The following is a 19360-nucleotide window of genomic DNA, read 5'->3' as shown; positions in this document are numbered from 1 at the left end:
TAATCCAGGTTAAGTAGTTAGTTCTTTCAAGGCAGCTGCATGAACCATAAGAGTTAGGTGAGCTTCTGTGTACCATGTATACTTATCTACACCATTCTGGCTTTGATTAAAAAATCATACTTTTTTATATTTGAAGGAAAAGTCTGGTCAGCAAGGAATAACCAATAGATCATAACCTATACCTAAAACTAATACATTTGCAGTGATTTAATGAATTTAGAATCAGTAAAAAAAAATTAAAGCAATAGTTTTCATTGTGATAACTTAGTCTGGGACCGCTTTATAAGCAAAATCAATGGGAACTAGTAGACACATCTGGAATCAATAAAAATTATTCAAAGTTTCCAGAGGACTTCACCAATTAAATTCGCAAGAGCTATAGTTAAACTGACAATGCCTACGTGCATGGCAGTTTGATGTTGTAATACATCGGGTAAAAGTGAAAAAAAAAAAGTGTTATTTCACCTTTCCGATTCATGATCCTCCACGGACGGGTTTGTCGTTGGATTGGCAACTTGAAGAGGGAGGATTTGCCATCGAACTTCTGGCCAGAGAAAAAACATGTAGCCAACATTTGGAAGAAGAATGTTTTCAAGATGACTTGAATAATAGCGCGTTGTGACAAACACCAGATACAGCATTGGGACTTGATCAACAGCCGATACCGCACCGTGACGTCACAAACCAGGTGTTAGTAGTGTTCTTTAACAAACATGGATGTCTCCGGTAAATCACATTCAAATGATACTTGCTAACTAAAAACACTTATCATTCATTGAACATTATGTAATAATTTAATATTTAAAGTACTTTCAGAAGTTTGAATTCTGAATATGACCAAACTTTTCCTTTAAAGCATGATATTAAAGTAAAATTACGATGTCTTACAAAAGTGTACATACTCTTTGTACGTGTTCCAATTTTAAATCCCTAAACAAAGATCAGCACTATGCAGGTTACCACTACTCGTGAAGGCGACACAGCGAACATGATGGAAAGAGGATGCTCAGGTGCAATGGTTTTTGGCCCACATGCAAAACACTCCATATGGAACAAAATTAACCTTATTAAAATCAACACCCATGGTTACATGCGTAGCTTTGTCAAACTGTGGCATGGAAGGAACTCAAGGTTCATGGGAAGAAGAAGGGTTTTGAATAAAAGACAATCCTGAATCAGAGAGACCTTAGAAAGTGTAGAGACAAAGCAACAATCAAATAGTTAAATCAGAACAAGTGTGCACTTAATGTTCTCCAACCACTCTCACTGAGGTTAAACTAATATGCCAAAAAAAAATGGTCAGAAACTGTTGACTCTTTATTGATTGATTGACTTTATTAATCTCACAGTGGAGAAATGTACTTGTTATATCAGTTCAAACAGCCAAAAAGAGAAAAAGTAGGTGCCAAAGGAAGAAAATGGTGCATGGGAAATAAACTGTGCGTTTTCTTTCTTTCTTTCTTTCTTTCTTTCTTTCTTTCTTTCTTTCTTTCTTTCTTTCTTTCTTTCTTTCTTTCTTTCTTTCTTTCTTTCTTTCTTTCTTTCTTTCTTTCTTTCTTTCTTTCTTTCTTTCTTTCTTTCTTTCTTTCTTTCTTTCTTTAACAACAATATCGCAGCATAGTTTTCAAAACCTAAACAAATGTTACCGAAAGGGGGCGCCAAACGCCGGCTGACGCTTGGCCGACCAAGAAGAAGAAGATGCGTCACGCACAACGTGCTGTTGGAGCAGAAAGCAACATGGCTGTGAATGGAGGTCTGTGAACTTAACTGTTTGTTAAGTTGAAATTCCGCTCTTGTAGTCATTCATTATTACATGTGACACTTTATAACGCTTTATTAACGTGTATTTATAGCGGCTGAGCAGATGTCTTCTTCGTGGTTTAGTCTTAATATGTTCGGCACCCCGGTTGGTTTTGACTGCTAGCTTGTCGTTAATTTCTGACAGTTGTAAGAAAATAAATCTGCTCTGTTTCCCAAAAGGTTTTTTTAAAGTCCCAACAAGCAAGCAACCAGGCAGCCTGTATATAAAGGCAGTGCTTCAGTGTTCGCTTGTCGTCCAGTTCATATGATCTGTTTTCGCTCAGATGTTGTTGTTTTACCCTCAGATGAAGACTTTGAATGGGAGCCTCCGACGGATGCAGAGATGAAGGTGATCCAGGCTCGCAGGGAGAGACAGGACAAGATCAGCAAGCTAATGGGAGATTACCTCCTGAAAGGGTACAAGATGCTGGGGGATGGCTGCGAGGTGTGCGGGGTAAGCTTGAAGTTATGCTTTTGTTCTCCTACATCAGAAGAAAAGAGAAACCACTTCCAGTTAATATATGGCTTGAATATTAGTTGAACTATAGTGCACTCATGAGGTTTAACCAGAGGTGTCAAGTAACAAAGTACATATACTTCGTTACTGTACTGAAGTACACTTTTTAGGTATCTATTCTTTATTCCATTTCTTATTTTTCTTCCTACTTCTGACTTCTACTTATTACATTTTCACACAAGTATCTTTACTTTCTATTCCTTACATTTTTAAAACAAACGTTATTCGTTACTCTTGGCTTCGGTTTAATGTTTATAAATATTTATTTCACGTCATGTGCTCCATCCAATGCAGATCATTGGCCCCATCCACATCCAGTGAAAACTAGTGTGATTGGATGAGTCATAGAACGCAAACACTCATTGGTTAGCTAAAGGAAATCATCAGAAGCAAGCAGGTGTTCTTCAAACTGCAAACGCGAATTGTCTATGCCATGCTACAGTGTAGGATTCAGAAAAAGATGTTGAAATGTCTGAAAGGTCAGACACAGGCGAGAGCGTATCGGGAGACGGAGACCAAGAAGAGACCAACTTGGCCCTAAAGAATTTTTCCAAATAATCGAAAAATTGAGCTTTCAATTACTATAGTGGCATCTAGCTGGGTTTTTTTTAATGTTGCTTTATACTTTTATACTTTAAGTAGTTTTTGGAGCACATACTTTTTCACTTTTACTTGAGTAAAGAGGTCAAGCTGATACTTTAACTGTTACCAGAGTGTTTTTAAACTGCAGTATCTACAAATGTGTGTACTTTTGACACCACTGGGTTTAACATTGGGACAGTTGTTTCAGCTCTCTGTTTACTACCAAATCTAGCCTGACGTAGTCCGACTCAATTCTAGTCAGCATATGAGTCTGAAACTGCTCCATAGAGCTGTGATTATGGGGCGTGTTTTGAACGAACCAGGAAAAAAAATACCTCTGCACTCAATTGGATAGACCTACAATCAATAAGAGCAATGGAGTGCGTGACGTATGTTAAGCGAGGCATAGTTGTTGTCAACAAAAATCAAAGCGTGCAGTTGCATGCCTAGAATAAGAAGATGAGCCTTGATCGCGTTTCTCTGTTCCTCTTTTAAAATTAATTTGCTGTCGATATCTTCTAGAACAGACCTAATAGCAGAATCTACACACCTCAACTCTCCAGCGGCAGCCATTGTTGTTCTCACCCAAGGGCGCTTTGGTCACATGGTTGATTACGTTACTGTTGATCATCTGTCCATCGTATAAAGCCCGCCCTGACAATTTGAATGGATCGCCAGAGAGTGGGCGATCATACTCTCGCTACTATGGAGCAATGCCAGACCGAACTTCCCGACCTCAAACCTTGTGGGCGGGACTAAGTTCGGAATGGCACCCAGGCTATACCAAATCAGCTCTGTGATGTTGAATTACGGATGTCAAGTCATTTACGCTATTTGAGCTCAGAGGTGTCCCTTAATTTCGCCTCTTTGACCAGGTTATATGGATATCTAAGAATTTTGAGGTTAAATCAACAAAGAAAACCATTCTGAACCATTTTTGGCCTTGTTGCTGGGCCCTTAATCTTGCTTTTCTTATATCTCTTCCAATATTGACTTGCAGTAATGCCTATTCAAGATCACCCAGCAGAACACTGCTACATCATCTGAATATGGATTGAAAAAAATGAGGATTAATCAAACCTGGCTTCCTTCTTCTCATGTTTTGTGGAAGAGCTCCACCGATGCAGGTTTTTTTTAAGGCCAATACAGATTATTTTGACATCAATTTGAGGCTACGTTCACACTGCAGGCCTTGACGCTCAATTCCAATTTTTTTGTGAAATCCCTTTATTTTTTATTTTTTGTCGCTGTTCACATTGCATGGGATCTGTATGAACTGCAGTCATACAACGCATGAACAGTAGAGGGCGCAATGACATCACAGGCCAGCGTGCTCTGTGTTTACGGAAGTAAACATGGATGGTAGTGCTGGAGCGCATCTAGCGATCTTTCCCAACCATAAAAACACAATCTTTTCAAGAGGTTAAACATAAATACTGCTCTCCGCATCATCGTCCGCCATGGTTGTTGTTTTTCTTGCCGCTTCTTCATAACAAGACCCAGAATAGTGTCTGTTATTAATGTTGTTCAAGTTGGACGAATGCGATCTGGCCGTTCAGACACAGGTCACTTGAAAATATCAGATTCGTATCGGATTCAGGACCACAGAGCCAAGTGGCCTGGGTCGCACTGGAAAAAATTGGATCCATGTTGTTTAGACAGTCATGAAAAGATCCCATCCAGGTCGCATATGGGCCAAAACAATCGGATTTTGGTTACTTGAGGTTGCAGTGTGAACGTAGCCTAACTGATCCCCGATATGTGCTGCTGTTTCTTTTTTTTTTTTCTCCTGAAGCTGATTCTTTTGGTCAGTATTGCTTTGTCCTTACTCCATTTACATAAAAAACACAATTATAAATGCTTAACTCCTTGATTTCGATTAAATGAAATATCTATTAATGAATTAAAGAAAACCTAAACAGTGGCTAGCAAATAGAGGGATGGGTTACGCATGCAACTTGCATGATCTCAAGCTATAGCAGCTGAAATCAGTAATGTATTGGTGAACACATGGACATATAGACTGGTGCATAAAAAAACAACTATTATTGGCCAACCAATACGAAGGTCTATCTCTACGCTGTGAGCCATTTTCCACCCTAACTGCTTTATATGCGCCACAAGCTGTAATGCAGCTAATGTTTGGACACCTGTCCAGCATAGACTGCGTTAAAATTGAGTAAATTTCAGCTCCATTTCCCAGGATTATTAAATAGCCCTATATGCCCATGACACAAACATCCCTCTATTACTAATATAGCACCATGAAAGCATGTATTGGACAATTACAGTATAAGCTGCTGTCAACTGTGAACCACTGAAGGTTGAGTTGAGAAGAAATAGACAGAAGAACCAATCTAGGATATAATCTGATGTTGGCACGTAACTGTGAGAGTTCATGTCAGATTTAACTATGATAAAACTGTGAAATAAATTCAGACGTGTCTGTAGTTAAAAGTGTTTGTGGAAGAAAAGCCTGTTTTAGTGAACTCTTCCTCTCTGACTGTAGTGGGTTAAAGTATAATCCAAGATGCTTTCATGTGCTTCCAGACTGTTCTTCTTCAGGACAGACAGAAGAAAAACTACTGTGTCTCATGTCAGGAACTGGACTCCGACGTTGACAAGGACAACCCTGGTAAACTTCTACACTCTTCTCTTGACTTTTTTGTATTTTGCTTTCCTTTTATTTTCCTTATTGTATGGATGTTTCCAGCCTTTTTTTTTTTAGTTTATCCTCTTTTTCTCTAAACAGCTTTAAATCCACAAGCTGCATTGTCCCAGGTGAGAGAGAGGCAACTCGCAGCCAACTCTCCTGCAGCGACCCACGTCCTCGAAGTCAACGTACGGCCAACCACTGGTCAGGTGGGTGTATCTGTTCCCCAGCCCAGACCAGAACACTGCGAGGGGGCCGCTGCTGGAGGAAGAGGCCTTTTGCCTCCATCAGTCACCGCTTCTCCTCCGTCTCCTGTCTCCACCCCCACCCTGGCGCCCATTCAACCCCCGGTTTGTCCACCACAAAGCTCCACCTTCCTACCCGTTTTGGAAGAAGCAGAAGAAGCCGTCCTGACTAAACTTCGCTGGGCCACCAACCAGTTACAGAGCTCGGCCTCACTGGAGGCCAGCATCCAGCTGTGCAGCCTGATCAGCAGCTGTGCCAACTCGCTGCGAAGCCTGAAGGAGCTCAGCCAGTGAGCGCAGCGGGCTGCCTGAAAACCATGAAGGGATATGATTGCTTTCAGTACTGGTTGTTTCCCTTGCTTCACTCCCTGAATGCTTGCTTACAGCTCACATCTCAAATTGTTCCTGACGTCCCTGAAGTGGGATCAAAATGTTCAGGACGTTTAAAGTGCATCATTTACTCTTGATATTACACAAGCTGGCAGAAAATGACATTCTAGTGTAGTATCTTTTCTTTTTTTTTTTTCAAATTGTATCCTGAAATAACATTTTCAGAACATCTGATGAGTATGTATTAGTTTTAAAGCAGGTTTTACAATCAGGCCTGTTCTGCATAGAAAAGGAAATCCTGTATTGATCTCTGCCCATGATATCATAGCCTCTGTTTTATCTACAAACCTGCAAAATTCTGCCAATTTACAAGCAAATCTAAGCTGTAAGCCGACATGAATGTGGTGTTTGGACAGTAAAACTTTTGGACATCATTTTCAGTTCTAATGCTGTTTAAACTGATTTAAAGCTTCTCTTCTGGATTCTCTCGGGGTGCAAAGATGGTTCATGTGAGGCTTTTGGTCAGGTAAAGATGACAGTGCTGTGGATGTGTTGCACGGATGCTTGTATGAGATTTATCCTTTTTTTCCAGTACATGTTGCATGTAGAATAAATAAATCTTTGCATTGCACATCGTGAGACGGGACTTTGTATTATCGGTTGTTCAAAGTGGGTAGTTTTTTAGTAATAGACCAGAATAAATCATATTCTGAAGCTGCACAGCCTGTTTCCTTCCACAAGAGGGGGCGTCAAATATATATCTAATAAAACACTGTTGAAATAATATAAAACCTGCCTTATAGCCTTGCACTTTTTAAAGGTCTTGTCTAATGTAATTGAGTTACATACCTTTCCACTTTCATGTTACAACCTCAAACTGAACCTGAATCCCCTTTATTATGAAAAAATTGTCACCAACTTGTGCGTAAATCTGCTTTTATTGAATGAAAGCGCTTTAATGGCCTAAAAATCACCCAGAGATCATTAAAGGAGGAACACAGCCTTCCTTATGTACGGAAGAGGGTTAGGGCCACTGACAAAAATAAATAAAAGTAAACTGATTTTTTTAATTTTCTTTCAGTTTAATATGGGGGGAAAAAGTCAGATTTCTGACTTTTTTTCCCCCTCAGAATTCTGGCTTTAATCTCAGAATTTTTGATTTTAATGTAGATGGGCACCATGAAGGAAGAGATGTGGGAGCACTCAGCTTGACTGACAAAGATGTGAGTTGTTTGAGAGAGCCAGTGACACAGTGGTGGAAAATGACGGAATTAGGTAACTTTTTCGTGCCTGAGGGGTCCCCTCATTAATAGAGGAGCAGAAGGTCATTAAAACAAGAGAGCTAGTCTCTTAAACAGACATGGCTATGGCTTGATGCTAACATGTTTGTTATCTGTCAGAATTCTGAGAAAAAAAGTCAGAATTCTGACTTTTTCTGACTTTTTATTTCATTTTAAACTGAAATAAAATTTAAAAATCAGTTAACTTTTTTTTTTCTCAGTGGCCCTAATGCTCTTTCGTACTTATGTCTCTCATGATTGCATATTTTTCTAAGCTACTGTCTCCCTTTGTCCCAAAAAATGCTGGTGACGAGGAGGGGGTTGTCCGTGAACGCCCCTCTCTTTACACAAAGAGCTGGATGCAAAACAAAAGCCGGAAGCTTCAATTTTCTTCCTTTGCTCCCCTCATCTGAATCCAGGAAGATAATCGGGTTTTTTATTTCAAGTAGTAAAGAGCGCCTCTATGTGACCAGCTTCTCCTGAGAAGTTTTGAATCTGGAGAAGCGTCAGTAGAAAACATTCCTACCGAGGAAAATCTCAGCGTCTCATGGACGGCAGTTTACGCAGAGCGGACTTTCGGGTTGGCGCTGCCGTGTGCGCAGCTGAGGGGCTGCCGCCGCTTCCCAAGAGCCTGAGCGGGATCCTGAACTCCAGCGGCGGCTCTTGGAGGGACATGCAGAAGATGCACAGCAAGAGGAGCCGCATCCAAGCCGAGATCAGCTGCAGAGGAGGCGGAGAGGCGGCTGCAGCCAAGCCAGGTGGACTGGACGCTGCGCTGGCGCTCCTGCGCAAAGAGATGGTGAGGAAGGGAGACATGATCTGCATTTAGAAACTTTACAGCTTAAATGTCATGATTTAGGCTACACCACTTCTTACCCAGTAAAATATTTTTTCCCTCTTTGAAACATGGTATTCTAAATAAAGATGCTGAAAAGATAAGCTGAGATAATTTATTTGTGCAGCACAAATACAATAAACACCTATTTAAACTTTTCCCTACCAAAATGGAGATTAAAAAAGTGAAATATTTAAACATCATTGCCTCCTTAACAGGCATGTGTTCTGTCATCCTCACCATTTGGCAAAGCAGTTCATGTAGAGGCCTTGATGTCCTACATTTATTGATAAAAACGAGTCAACATTTTGTTTTTTTTGTGATTTTAAAAGGGAACTCCTAATATTTTTGTTTCTTTGTTTTATATACCATAGTCAAAGTACTTCCCCCAAAGTATTCTCCACTCTAACTTTTCCCAATTGTTTTGGTGATGGATCAGCTATAGTTGACATTCATTTGGGGGAATCTCTCCAGCTTTGCACATCTGGAGTCTGAAATCCCCCCCCCCCCCCCCCCGTTTTGTTTATTTATTTATTTATTTATTTATTTATTTATTATCTCAGGCAGAAAACAACATAAAAATAGAGCATCTCTGAACATCAATGTCCAAGTCCATTACTTCTAGCTCTGACTGGAGTTTTTGCTTTCTCTGCTGGATAGTAACCTTTGCCTGCAGCCTTAAGTTGCCTGCTGCCTTTTTGCTTCTGGATGTATGCATCTTCCCTTTAACTACCCCAGAAGAAAGCAGTCCCCATTCCGTGTTGCTGTTAACATCATGTGTTTATGGTTCAGTGCACTGTGTTATACAGTTTTGCATATAAGCCAAAATAAAAGAAAGCTGTTTGAGTGCTGCAAACAGCAAATGGAAGGTCATTTTGCTTTATTAATTAGGTTTTATTCTCCTTCTTCCATAAAGACACGTCTTATGTCCCATCTTAGCTGTGGATCTCTGCAGAGTTCTTGTTTGGCCTGTCTGTTTAGGTGGATGGCCATTTGCATTGTCCTATAAAGGGTTAAACAGTGCTCTCTATTAAGCTTCTCCAGCACTGTACCCATGCTGTTTGTTTACTTTAACAGCCCTCTGATGCCTTCCTGGACCTGCTTTTTTTTTTACATTGTTACATGGCAGTCACTCTAACAGCTTTTATTTAGGGGCATCAGAGTAAAGCAAATTATTTATATTCAAATGACTAGTAAAATAAGTAGTTTGTGACAGTAAAGTAATAAAAGGTTTTACTTTCTGCTTCTCTGTTTAAGGTGGGACTACGTCAGCTTGACATGTCTCTGCTCTGCCAGCTGTGGTCTCTCCACGAAGCCATCCAAGAATGCAAGGGCGAAGCCTCGTTTACTGCTGATAATGGATTCTCTGAGGAGGACGAGGATGAGGATGAGCTAGAGGAGAAAGATGCGAATGAACCAAACCATTCTTCTCAGTCTTATGACAGAAACACCTTTCATTTTCACTAGTAAAGAAAGACACATGGACCACTGTTTGGGACACATTTATATTGACTTTCCACTACCTAATATCATCTCATGTTATTGCATGTTTGTACCTCCACATTATTCACAGTATAGGAAAGCTTTCGGTGTCAGTTTGCAGAGTTAAAGCACCTAACAGTGGCCTTTATCTTCTCTCTAAAGACAGATTTGGATCAGCTGTTGTATATTTTGTTTGTTACAACACATCCATCAAACCACAATTTTATAACCTGATGGATTGCCCCACCTTTTTAAGTATAACCTTGATATAGACTTTGATGCTGAATGTAATAAATTATATTTTTTTCTTTTGTAATTAGTTTCTGTCTGGAAACTCTGGATATTTTTATATGGACACGTGAATTTTTTTAAAGAATACATTAAGGGTTATTAGTATCTTAAAAAGGTTTATTCGCTAAACCTGTGGGGACCGTTTAAAAAGTCAGACATGAATAAAACAACAAATCAACTACATTGTTTTAACTGCATTAATAATTAAATAGTAATGAATGTAAAAACCAGGATAAAATATATCCTAGGAATGAAAGTACATGCTGGATACATGCTGGATTCCCAAAAACCTTTGCAGAAAGCCCTGCCTTTGTACGGTGATCAATGGGAAAACTCCCACCACCCAACTTAAATTTAGAATAAACTGTAAATGATTAAGTTCAACATAGAGACCACCCGAAGCCACAATTAAATTATTTAAACTTTTAGCATACTAGAAATCTGTATGATTTTGATAACTAAGCTCACACTGAGCCTGGTTCTGCTGGAGGTTTCTTCCTGTTAAAAGGGAGTTTTTCCTCTCCACTGTCGCTACAAGCATGCTTAGTGTGAGGGATTGCATTTGAGTCAATGAGGCAATGCAATCAACTGGTGTTCCTTAGATAGAAAACTTAGAATCAATTTGACTGGATGATCTGGTGAACTGTAGAGTGCGTTGAGATTACATGTGTTGGGAATTTGCGATATATAAATAAACTGAATTGAAAATTTCAAAACAGGGAGAGATTTGGAAATCCTTGAAGTTTCTTTCTTAAATTCAACAATGCCATCCATAATTCTTAGGAGTATGCTTAGGAATTTTCAACCTTTGTTTGGTAAAAAAGTAACAACAACTTTTGTTGGAAGATGTTAGAAAGCTTAAAGGTACGGTGGAGGATGTTCTTTTTCTATGCTGATCATCTTAATAAGTGGTCCTCCTAACTGTCAATTATTCTGGTGATATGTTTGTGTAAGGCCCTCCTACGTCCTCGTCTCCACTTTCACTTACCGGTGGTGAGTCTGACATAATGAAAAAACTGCAAATCTTTTTTTGGAAAGTAAGCTTGTATGAGCGAAACAAACAGCAACTTTTAAAGGCACACTATGCAACATTTTTCAGTTAATTAATGTGTTCCATAACGTTATGGATGATTAAATGAGTCATTTCAGGTTGAACAAAGGTATTCTCGGCCGCCCTGGTGGTCTGTGGGGGAAATACTGCACTTGCAACTGCAGGAGCACCGACCCGCACCCACAGGCTCAGAAGTCTCGTGAGAGTCAGTCTTGCTTTACGGCGAGAACTGCTACACCCCCCAGTTAAAAGCATTCTCGTTGCTAGCACAGTGGCAATCTTTGTGCAGTTATGCTACATTCACGCAGCAAAAGCAGCAAAATCGCGTCTGCTGCTTCCTTTTTTCTGCTTGTACCAGTTAGTTCTGACGCGCGGCTGTAGCAGCTTTGCTGCTCTGGCTGCGCGGTGCAAAAGTGTGTCTAAGGCGCATTGGGCGGAGCTTCACTATCCTTTCTCTGCCTTGCAGCTATATTTGCTGTGATCAGTGGGAATAAAGTAGTTTTAATATGTTTTTAAGTGAGAAAATACACCTGAAAACGTAATCAGTGCAGTCAGTTCAGATTATCATCCTGCCTTCAATATTTTTTCTGTCGGAGCCGCTCAGACCCCCACATACCAGGGATGCGCCGAGAGTATGGATCCCTTCATCAGCAGTGGTTCACCGCGGCAGCTGGTAGGTATTTTTTATCTAAATAATCCAAACTGCATATTCTGCCGGCAGTTTTCTGCATTTTAAGTTAATTTAGGCGTCAATAAACTGTTTAAGAGGAGTGATCATCAGCGCTGTGTCTCTCTCCCTGCGTTAAACGCACCCGACGCGCTGCTTCGGCTGCTCAGACGTGCTGCGCCTGCTGCTCAAAACGCACCGCGGGACCTTTTGCTGCGCCTTGACGCGCGTCAACCATTGACTTTGCATGTAAACTCGCTGCTTCTGTCGCGCCAGCTACGTCCAGTGTGAACGCAGCATTAGTCATTCGCTGCTAAGCTCAAAACAACCGCGCCTGGCTTGACGGAGAAACCAGGAGAACAGCTGAGCATATTTACGACAGTGCACTTTTACTTTCGCCCTCTGGGGGGAGCCTCGCTGGAAAATCAACACCGGTTGCATAGTGTACCTTTAAACAGAGAGTGCACAAGGAGAAATGGGCTTGTGCACGCGTTTAATAGACATCCCTCTCTGGAGCGGATACAGCGGATATACCTTTAAAGAAAGGTATGACCCTGGTTGCTTAAGGGTTGAAGTTTTGTTTTGATAATTTTTTTTTTCTTTGGTGGGGGGCACATCTCCCATTTCCCCTCTCTACCTAAAAATAGTTTCAACCCATCAGATTGTGACGACTTGTCTTATCTACAGCGCTCTTCAGGAGACCTGTAGGCCTTTGCTAGGTCTTTCCAAACCTTTATCTTTCTGCTTTATGTTAACGTGTATGTATGCCTGAATTCACTGTGGTGCTGAAGAATAAATATCTCTTAACATTTAACTTTGGAAAACTGACAGATATGGACTGAGTGGAAGTTTAAATATCCATCCACCTCAAAAAAAAAAAAAATGACTCCCTTATCATGATGCAGCCAACACTGTGTTTCGATCAGTGTTGTTTTTTTTTAGTACTGATACTTCATTGTTGCCAGAGATACACTCTAGTATTGCTTTAGATTTGTTTTCAGCTAACACAAATTATTTTTCTTTAAATCCTTTAGGGAGATTTGTAGATTTCTTCAGGCTTGGATAATTTAAAAAAAAAGAAATGTTTAACCAACATTTTTTTAAGGCACAGAGTGTAACATTCTTTAAATACCACATAAAAGATGATTTTCTTTTTTTTTTCCATCTTAGTTTCTTTTTTTTATTGTAAAATTAGGTATTTTAACAGGAGTGAGTAAACTTTGTGATCGATCTGTTTTAGATCAGAAACCAGCATCTCTCTGTCTTGCTATGTAGATGCAGTGTATCCAGGAATCTGAATTAAACAAAAAAATGGTATGTATATTCTGTCTAGCAGGAGGAACGCTGCAAAAGGGAGACCCGCTCTCTCTCTGTCTCTTTCTTCTATACCTTCAGTCATCCATATGCAGCTCTGGGGAGGTTTTCAAGACATAGTTTCCTGTTCCACATAGTTGGAAATGAACATATGCTATGGAGATCTCACAAATGACAGAAAACATCTCTGTCCCCTTCTGTCCAAAAGTGGCTGAACTAGAAATTTGAATGTTCCCAAATTTTGTCTATGTCATCCTGAGCGATGATTGTTTGAGTGTTTTTTTATCAGCTCTATTCAAATAAGGACTTACAGCTGTCAGATGACTTTCTGTCAGCCCATAAGGAGAGAATGGGACTATTTAACTGTACTATAATGAAAAAAAAAACTAAATTTAAAGCCATGTGTTTTGCAAAGGATTACACACTTGTCAAATATGTTTTTATTGCAAAGTTTAGAAAAAAAAGATATAGGCAGATATTTAAGCAGTTGGGAGCCAATGTTTTTAGGTTAATCAGGAGGTAAAGAAACTGTGTGGACTGCAAACACGTCAACAGCAGCTTGAACAACTACAACTTGACACACATTGATACAGAAATGGTTTCAAATGGAAGCAATCTTATATGAATCCCCAAATAGTTTGATAAACCAGCCTACGTTAATGAATAAAGTCAAAAAGACAAGCAGGTAACACACTGTATGTTTATTAAAACCCAGAATCTTGTTTTTACATTAAAGCCACAAACTTTGTTGTATCAAATTTTATTTTTGACAGACCGACACAAATTAAGAAATTCATAATAATGCATAAGGTTTAGAAATTCAGGTAATTATTATTTGCACTTGCATCCTGCTTCAAATCTTTCAAAGTATGTCTCTGCCAATATTTATGTGTGCATAATCCATGAAATTCAGAGTGAGTAAAGTGTTCATAAGCATTCAGGTTTAAATCTTCTAATAAATTTTCAATTGGATTTAGGTTTGGAGTTTCATCAGAAACTCATCAGAAACCGTCATGTTTCTAATTGCTTCCTTTTACCGTGCCTTTCAAAAAGCCAGATCTGAGGAGCGCTTAACCAACAGCTGTCATCAACAGATTCTCCAACCTGAGCTTCAGATCCCTACAACTGGTCCAGAGTCACCATTGGTCTCTTGGCTGCTTCTTTGATCAGTACTTTGCACTATCAGTTTAGGAGGACAGTCATACATAGGTTTGCCTTTATATCTTATTTGTTGTTGTGTCTTTGTTTCTTTGTTGTGGTCTATTTTTTATTTTTTTTTATTTTTACAGATTATGCATTAAAATGTTTCCTGTAAGATTTTAAATCTAAATCTACATTTCCCTTCCCACAACTTTATCCCTGACCTGTCAGGTGGGCTCATTGGCAGACGTGGTTAGTAATACTTATATTTACACAATTACATTTACTTAAATATACTTTAAGGGGTAGTTTTACAGCATTGTACTTTTCCCTTTCACTAGAGCAAATATATGATAAAGAATCACCATTCTTACTTGAGTAAAATCTCTGACTAATCCATCCATTGTGAGTAACTTCCCTTAATGAAAACAAGCTCGTTTTAAACAAATATGCACCTTTGAGAGACAATTTCTTCTTTTTTTTGTACTAAAGGCTTATGGGTTAAATATTATTTCCCATCTGCTGAGTCTGCCGTGCCTTTTGGAGGTGGAGTCAAACCACAGTAACCTATTCTACTGTAACTTATTAAAACCACTATTATATAAGTCCAAATAATATTAAATCAGCTGTTATGATAACAAGTAGTCGGTAGATCAGTTACTCAGTACTTGAGTAGCCTTTTTGCCAAATACTTTTTTACTCTTACTTGAGTAATGTCTTTAAAGGCTATATTTACTTTAACTTGTGTAACAATATGATGAAAGCGATCTACTTTCACTCAACTATGTTTTTTTGGTACTCTACCCACCTTTCTTCATTGGTCACATGCGGCTCTTTATTCAACTCAATTCAGTCTATTTATATAGCTCCAATTCACAACACGTCATCTCAGGTCACTTTACAGTTCACCAGGTCATACTGTCAAATTGATTCAAGTTTTCTATCTAAGGAAAACCAGCTAATTGCATTGACTCATTGACTCAAATGCAATCCCTCACACTAAGCATGCTTGTAGCGACAGTGGAGAGGAAAAACTCCCTTTTAACAGGAAGAAACCTCCAGCAGAACCAGGCTCAGTGTGAGCGGCCATCTGCCGAGGCCGACTGGGGTTCAAGGAGACAGAAGCAGAGATACTAAAAGCAGCAGTAAAAGGCGGCCCTGTCATGGAAACACACAGCCAGGCAGACGAGCTCCAAGCCAGCTCCCATGTCAGAGGATGAAGAGAGCACATCCAGCCAGTCACAGTTAGAGAAACAGGACAACACTGGAAAACAGGCCGATCTCCAACATCTATGAAAAAGGGTGTTGATGGCAGCAGCATGGCTGATATTTCTCTCTAGGATGGAGTCATAGCCAAAAAATATTCTCCCATGTTCTCTAAAAAGTTTCCTGATTTATAGTGAGATTAAATCACACACGTAAACTTTGTTTAATCAGTTAAGGTTGATTTTATTTGAGGCCATTAAAGTAACAGGGCCAAATTATTCAGATATTTCTTATGATTTTATTTCCAATTTCCAATTTTGCACAACTTTATATCGTTCTGTCGCAATAAAATAACTTGCGGATGTTGTGTTTTTGATTTGAGTCTCTATTTGTGTTTTCAACTCCAATAGATGTCAATTCATCATCATCATCATCATCATGTCAGGTGGGTTTTCATGGCTGGTCAAGGAGGGGACAGGACTGGAGACTCAGTGTAAAATTAGAGCCCCCCCTGAGTCATGAGAGATTTTCCCCCCCTGTTGCTGCTTCCCCACACTCCTCCATCCAGCTGCCTCTGTCCATAAATGATCCTCCGACTAAAAATACTCCGCTGCTCTCACTGAGGAAAATCCCTCTGCTTTGACCTCAGTTGAACACACACTTACTAAGTGAAACAGTTTTTCTCCAGTGGAAACTATGCCTCTGCAGTTAAGAAAATGAACAAAGTTTTCCCAGGAACATTGCAGTGATGTAGCCAAAACTCAGGAAGTGACTTAAGTCATAACTATGAGCCCAGATCCAAATCTTGGAAATAATTTATGAATGCAGGGTTTGACCCTTGCAGTCTGCAGACAAATAAGTATATGCAGGGTTAATTGTGTGAAATGAAGCTAGATAAGGGTGTTCCAGAGATACTGACAATCAAGTTCAAAGTCTGCAGGCATGGGAGACTAAGGACTTTGCATAGCCTATTGCTGAATCTACATAGACTCGCTTTGCATATCCTCTCTTATTTTTCTCTGTCTGTGGCTGTTTGGCAGAAAAAGGGAGGGTTGACTGAGTCAAGAGGAAGCAGATCTGTGTTACAACAACTTAGAGTTAAGTAAGCTGCGCTGCCTCCATGTGGGTTACAGCACAGACAAGCTGTCAATGAGAGCTTCTGCAGTTTTTCATTTGAAACCCTCTAAAGTCTGAGGGAATCATTTGGTTTCTACTTTTGCTGCTCCTGTCAGTTTAGTTTTTTTTTTTTTTTATTCATGACTAAGTTTACACCAGGTTACCGTGTTTAGAGAGTGGTGCAGTTGGAGGCATTGCAAATGAGCGCAAGTCGCAGCTTGTGCGAGTTTCATCAGCGGCGGATGAAGAGGAGACAAACCCTCCTCTAAAGACCAGAACCAGCGGATGAAAGTTGGATTATTCACCTCTTCCTGGGTGTGGACGTTGATTTAATTAGATTTTTTACCGACTTAGGCGATGACTTCGGTGTGGAAACGACTACAGCGAGTGGGTAAAAAAGCTTCAAAGTTCCAGTTTATCGCTTCTTATCAGGAACTTGTGTTGGAGTGCACTAAGAAATGGTGAGTAACGTCGGTTTATCTGCGTCATGTTAACGTGTTTTCTGTTTGACTTGTATACACTCTGTCCTGCTAGCGGGTTGTGTGTGTTATTAACTATAATAAGCCTCCGTTATAGCCGTGATCACCCTTATGTTGGTAGACTTTCCGCTACACAGAGACAGATGAGGGCGCTCCGCCCGAAGGCTCATGCCAATGGTTGTGGGTTCGATCCCCGGCGCAGCCTTCACTGATAGCTGCGGTCATTAAATGTTTTTATCTTTAAAGGCAAAAGTCCGACACACCCATGTCTATGATTGATCCCATGAATTAGCTTCAAGAGGACCAGGTCCTGTTGGACATCATACTCATCTCTGTTTTAAACTTGTTTTAAAAGTATTTACCGCTTTAAAAAATATTAACACAAACTACTGGGTAAAAAATGTACTTAAATTTTTACTTAGGTCCATTTTACACGAAAATGATCTTTTGAGAACGGAACTTGTTTCTGGTTTCATTAATATTTAAAAAAATTTAAATTTTTCGTCTGTTTACATGGCAACAGCAGACATCTTAAAAAGGTGTCATTCTCACCCCTCGCCACTAGGGATGCTGTGTCTTTAAAACTAAACATGCACATGTGTACTGGCTTAAACTTATGAATGTTTGAGATTCTAAAGAGTTAAGTTTTCTATGGACAGACGATTGTGTTCACATGTTTCTTTTGACGACTATGAATGATATCAAATCAATGCCAAGCTGTGATTTCTTTCAGAGGAGTCAGCATTCTTCTTCTGTGGTTTCTAAAATTGTAGACAGCGATATTGTTGTGCAAGTTTAAGTTTACTTATTTATTAGAGAAAATAAATGTCTTTGCCTATAACCAAAGTGGAATTTGTTATGCTAATAGGTCCTTTAACCATAGCTTTTTAAAACCTTCTAAAGATTGTTATAAACTTTGCTTTAGACTAGCATGAGTTAAGCTGTTTAAAATAACTTTAGATTTAACGGAACTAATTGGTAATTTACTAGACTGTTATCGCTTATGCATAAGTCATTCATAAAACACATATTTACAAAATTATGTACTTATTTCCCTCTTATAAATTCCACCTATTCTATATTTTTTCATTGAGAGAAGAGTGGAACCAAAGTCAAATTCCTTCATTTAACAAACTTTTCAAATAATGCTAATTCAGATTCTTCTAACGAATTATTAGGCTATTCAACACTTCAACAGGTATTTAATAAAACTAACACTGATATTCTTTTGACTCTTGCAGGTATCTTTGTTAGCGTGCCTGTATACACAGTGTACAATATGCTAGCTCACTGTTAATTGGATTTAGTCAACAATCATATTTCGAATGTTTAGTCAAACCAAAGATTTTTTTCAAGAATAGACTGCTGGATGTATATAAAAAGATATACATATTTCTTGATTTAACAACTTGGGCAATAATGGGAGGATTACTTTAACAGGCTTTCACTTTTATGTTAAATCTGCTTGAATGGGAAATTTTGTCTAACATAACCATTTAAAAGACCAATCTGAAACCAATCCGAGGGCTGGGTTGATTTAGCTCAACATGGTTTTTAACAGGTGAGGTTTTCAATCCAAGACACTGGTAGAAAAATAAACAGACAACCTTAACATCTAAGGGCAGTTTAAAGAATAAATGGACTAAACTTTGGCACTTCCTAATCACTATACCTACACAAGTATATTTCAATATATATCCACAAAACAAACACCGTACAGTTAATTCATTGAGAGTTATTGAAGTTCAAAACGGAGTCATAATAATCAAGAACAAAGCATTTATTAAGTAACTCATTAGGTTTATTGATCCTGTATACTATATAATTTCCTCACAACCATCTGGGAATGTCTTCAAAATAGGGAAGACATTGAATGTTGATAGAAAAGATATTCCATTTATGTGGGGGAAAAAATCCTTGTTGATATCAGAGTTTAGAGAATGAGCAGATTGTAACAAGATTGTGAAAGGCAATATTTTCCCAAAGAGCCACTCCTTACAGCCAAGGTATGCAGAATATCTCTATCAATACACAGCATGCCAAACCTTGAAGGGCTAAAGCAGCAGGAGACCCCACTAATGTCCCCTTTGGTTTCTTGTTCTTTGCTGGGCTGTAATTTACACACTGAACACAACTGTAAATAAAAACATTGTCTTGAGCTGAGTGACAATTTCAGCCACCTCATTCAAAACTCAGTATCAGAATTTGGGATAAACATTAAGAAAACATGGATCCATCATTCCCTGTTACAACACCAGCTGCTCTGCAAGGATGTGGTGGATGTTTTCTTGGGATTTTTTTGGCTCCTTAGTTACCAGTTAAGCATCTATAAAACCCCCAACCTGCCTGAGCGTTGTTCCTGACCATGTCCA

General features: G+C 39.2%; 3 protein-coding genes across 14 annotated transcripts in view; all 3 read left to right on the top strand.

Annotated features, from left to right (window-relative positions):
- Window positions 1-1646: 1646 nt before the first annotated feature.
- Window positions 1647-6913, top strand: znrd2 (zinc ribbon domain containing 2). The gene is made up of 4 exons (XM_038303059.1): window positions 1647-1753; window positions 2106-2254; window positions 5450-5534; window positions 5652-6913. Exons 1-4 carry the CDS (start codon window positions 1699-1701, stop codon window positions 6089-6091), a joined length of 729 nt encoding a protein of 242 aa, XP_038158987.1. The 5' UTR covers window positions 1647-1698; the 3' UTR covers window positions 6092-6913.
- An 814-nt stretch (window positions 6914-7727) lies between these two features.
- Window positions 7728-10040, top strand: LOC119795212 (protein FAM89A-like). The gene is made up of 2 exons (XM_038303088.1): window positions 7728-8206; window positions 9500-10040. Exons 1-2 carry the CDS (start codon window positions 7955-7957, stop codon window positions 9707-9709), a joined length of 462 nt encoding a protein of 153 aa, XP_038159016.1. The 5' UTR covers window positions 7728-7954; the 3' UTR covers window positions 9710-10040.
- A 6323-nt stretch (window positions 10041-16363) lies between these two features.
- ehbp1l1b (EH domain binding protein 1-like 1b) overlaps window positions 16364-19360 on the top strand; it is a 46481-nt gene continuing 43484 nt past the window's right edge. For 4 of the 12 annotated variants that reach the window (XM_038303071.1, XM_038303072.1, XM_038303075.1 and 1 more), the window contains exon 1: window positions 16382-16970. In XM_038303071.1, the coding sequence (XP_038158999.1) occupies window positions 16867-16970 (104 nt within the window). In that variant the 5' untranslated portion in view covers window positions 16382-16866. Of the gene's footprint in view, window positions 16971-19360 lie in introns of all 12 variants that reach the window. The other 8 variants (XM_038303074.1, XM_038303079.1, XM_038303076.1 and 5 more) reach the window with 7 other exon arrangements.

This window comes from Cyprinodon tularosa, unplaced genomic scaffold, assembly GCF_016077235.1.
Source record: "Cyprinodon tularosa strain WSP-4 unplaced genomic scaffold, ASM1607723v1 ctg503, whole genome shotgun sequence".
Classification (NCBI taxonomy): domain Eukaryota; kingdom Metazoa; phylum Chordata; class Actinopteri; order Cyprinodontiformes; family Cyprinodontidae; genus Cyprinodon; species Cyprinodon tularosa.
Note: the sequence above shows the minus strand (reverse complement) of the source record. Positions and strands in the feature narration are given on the sequence as shown.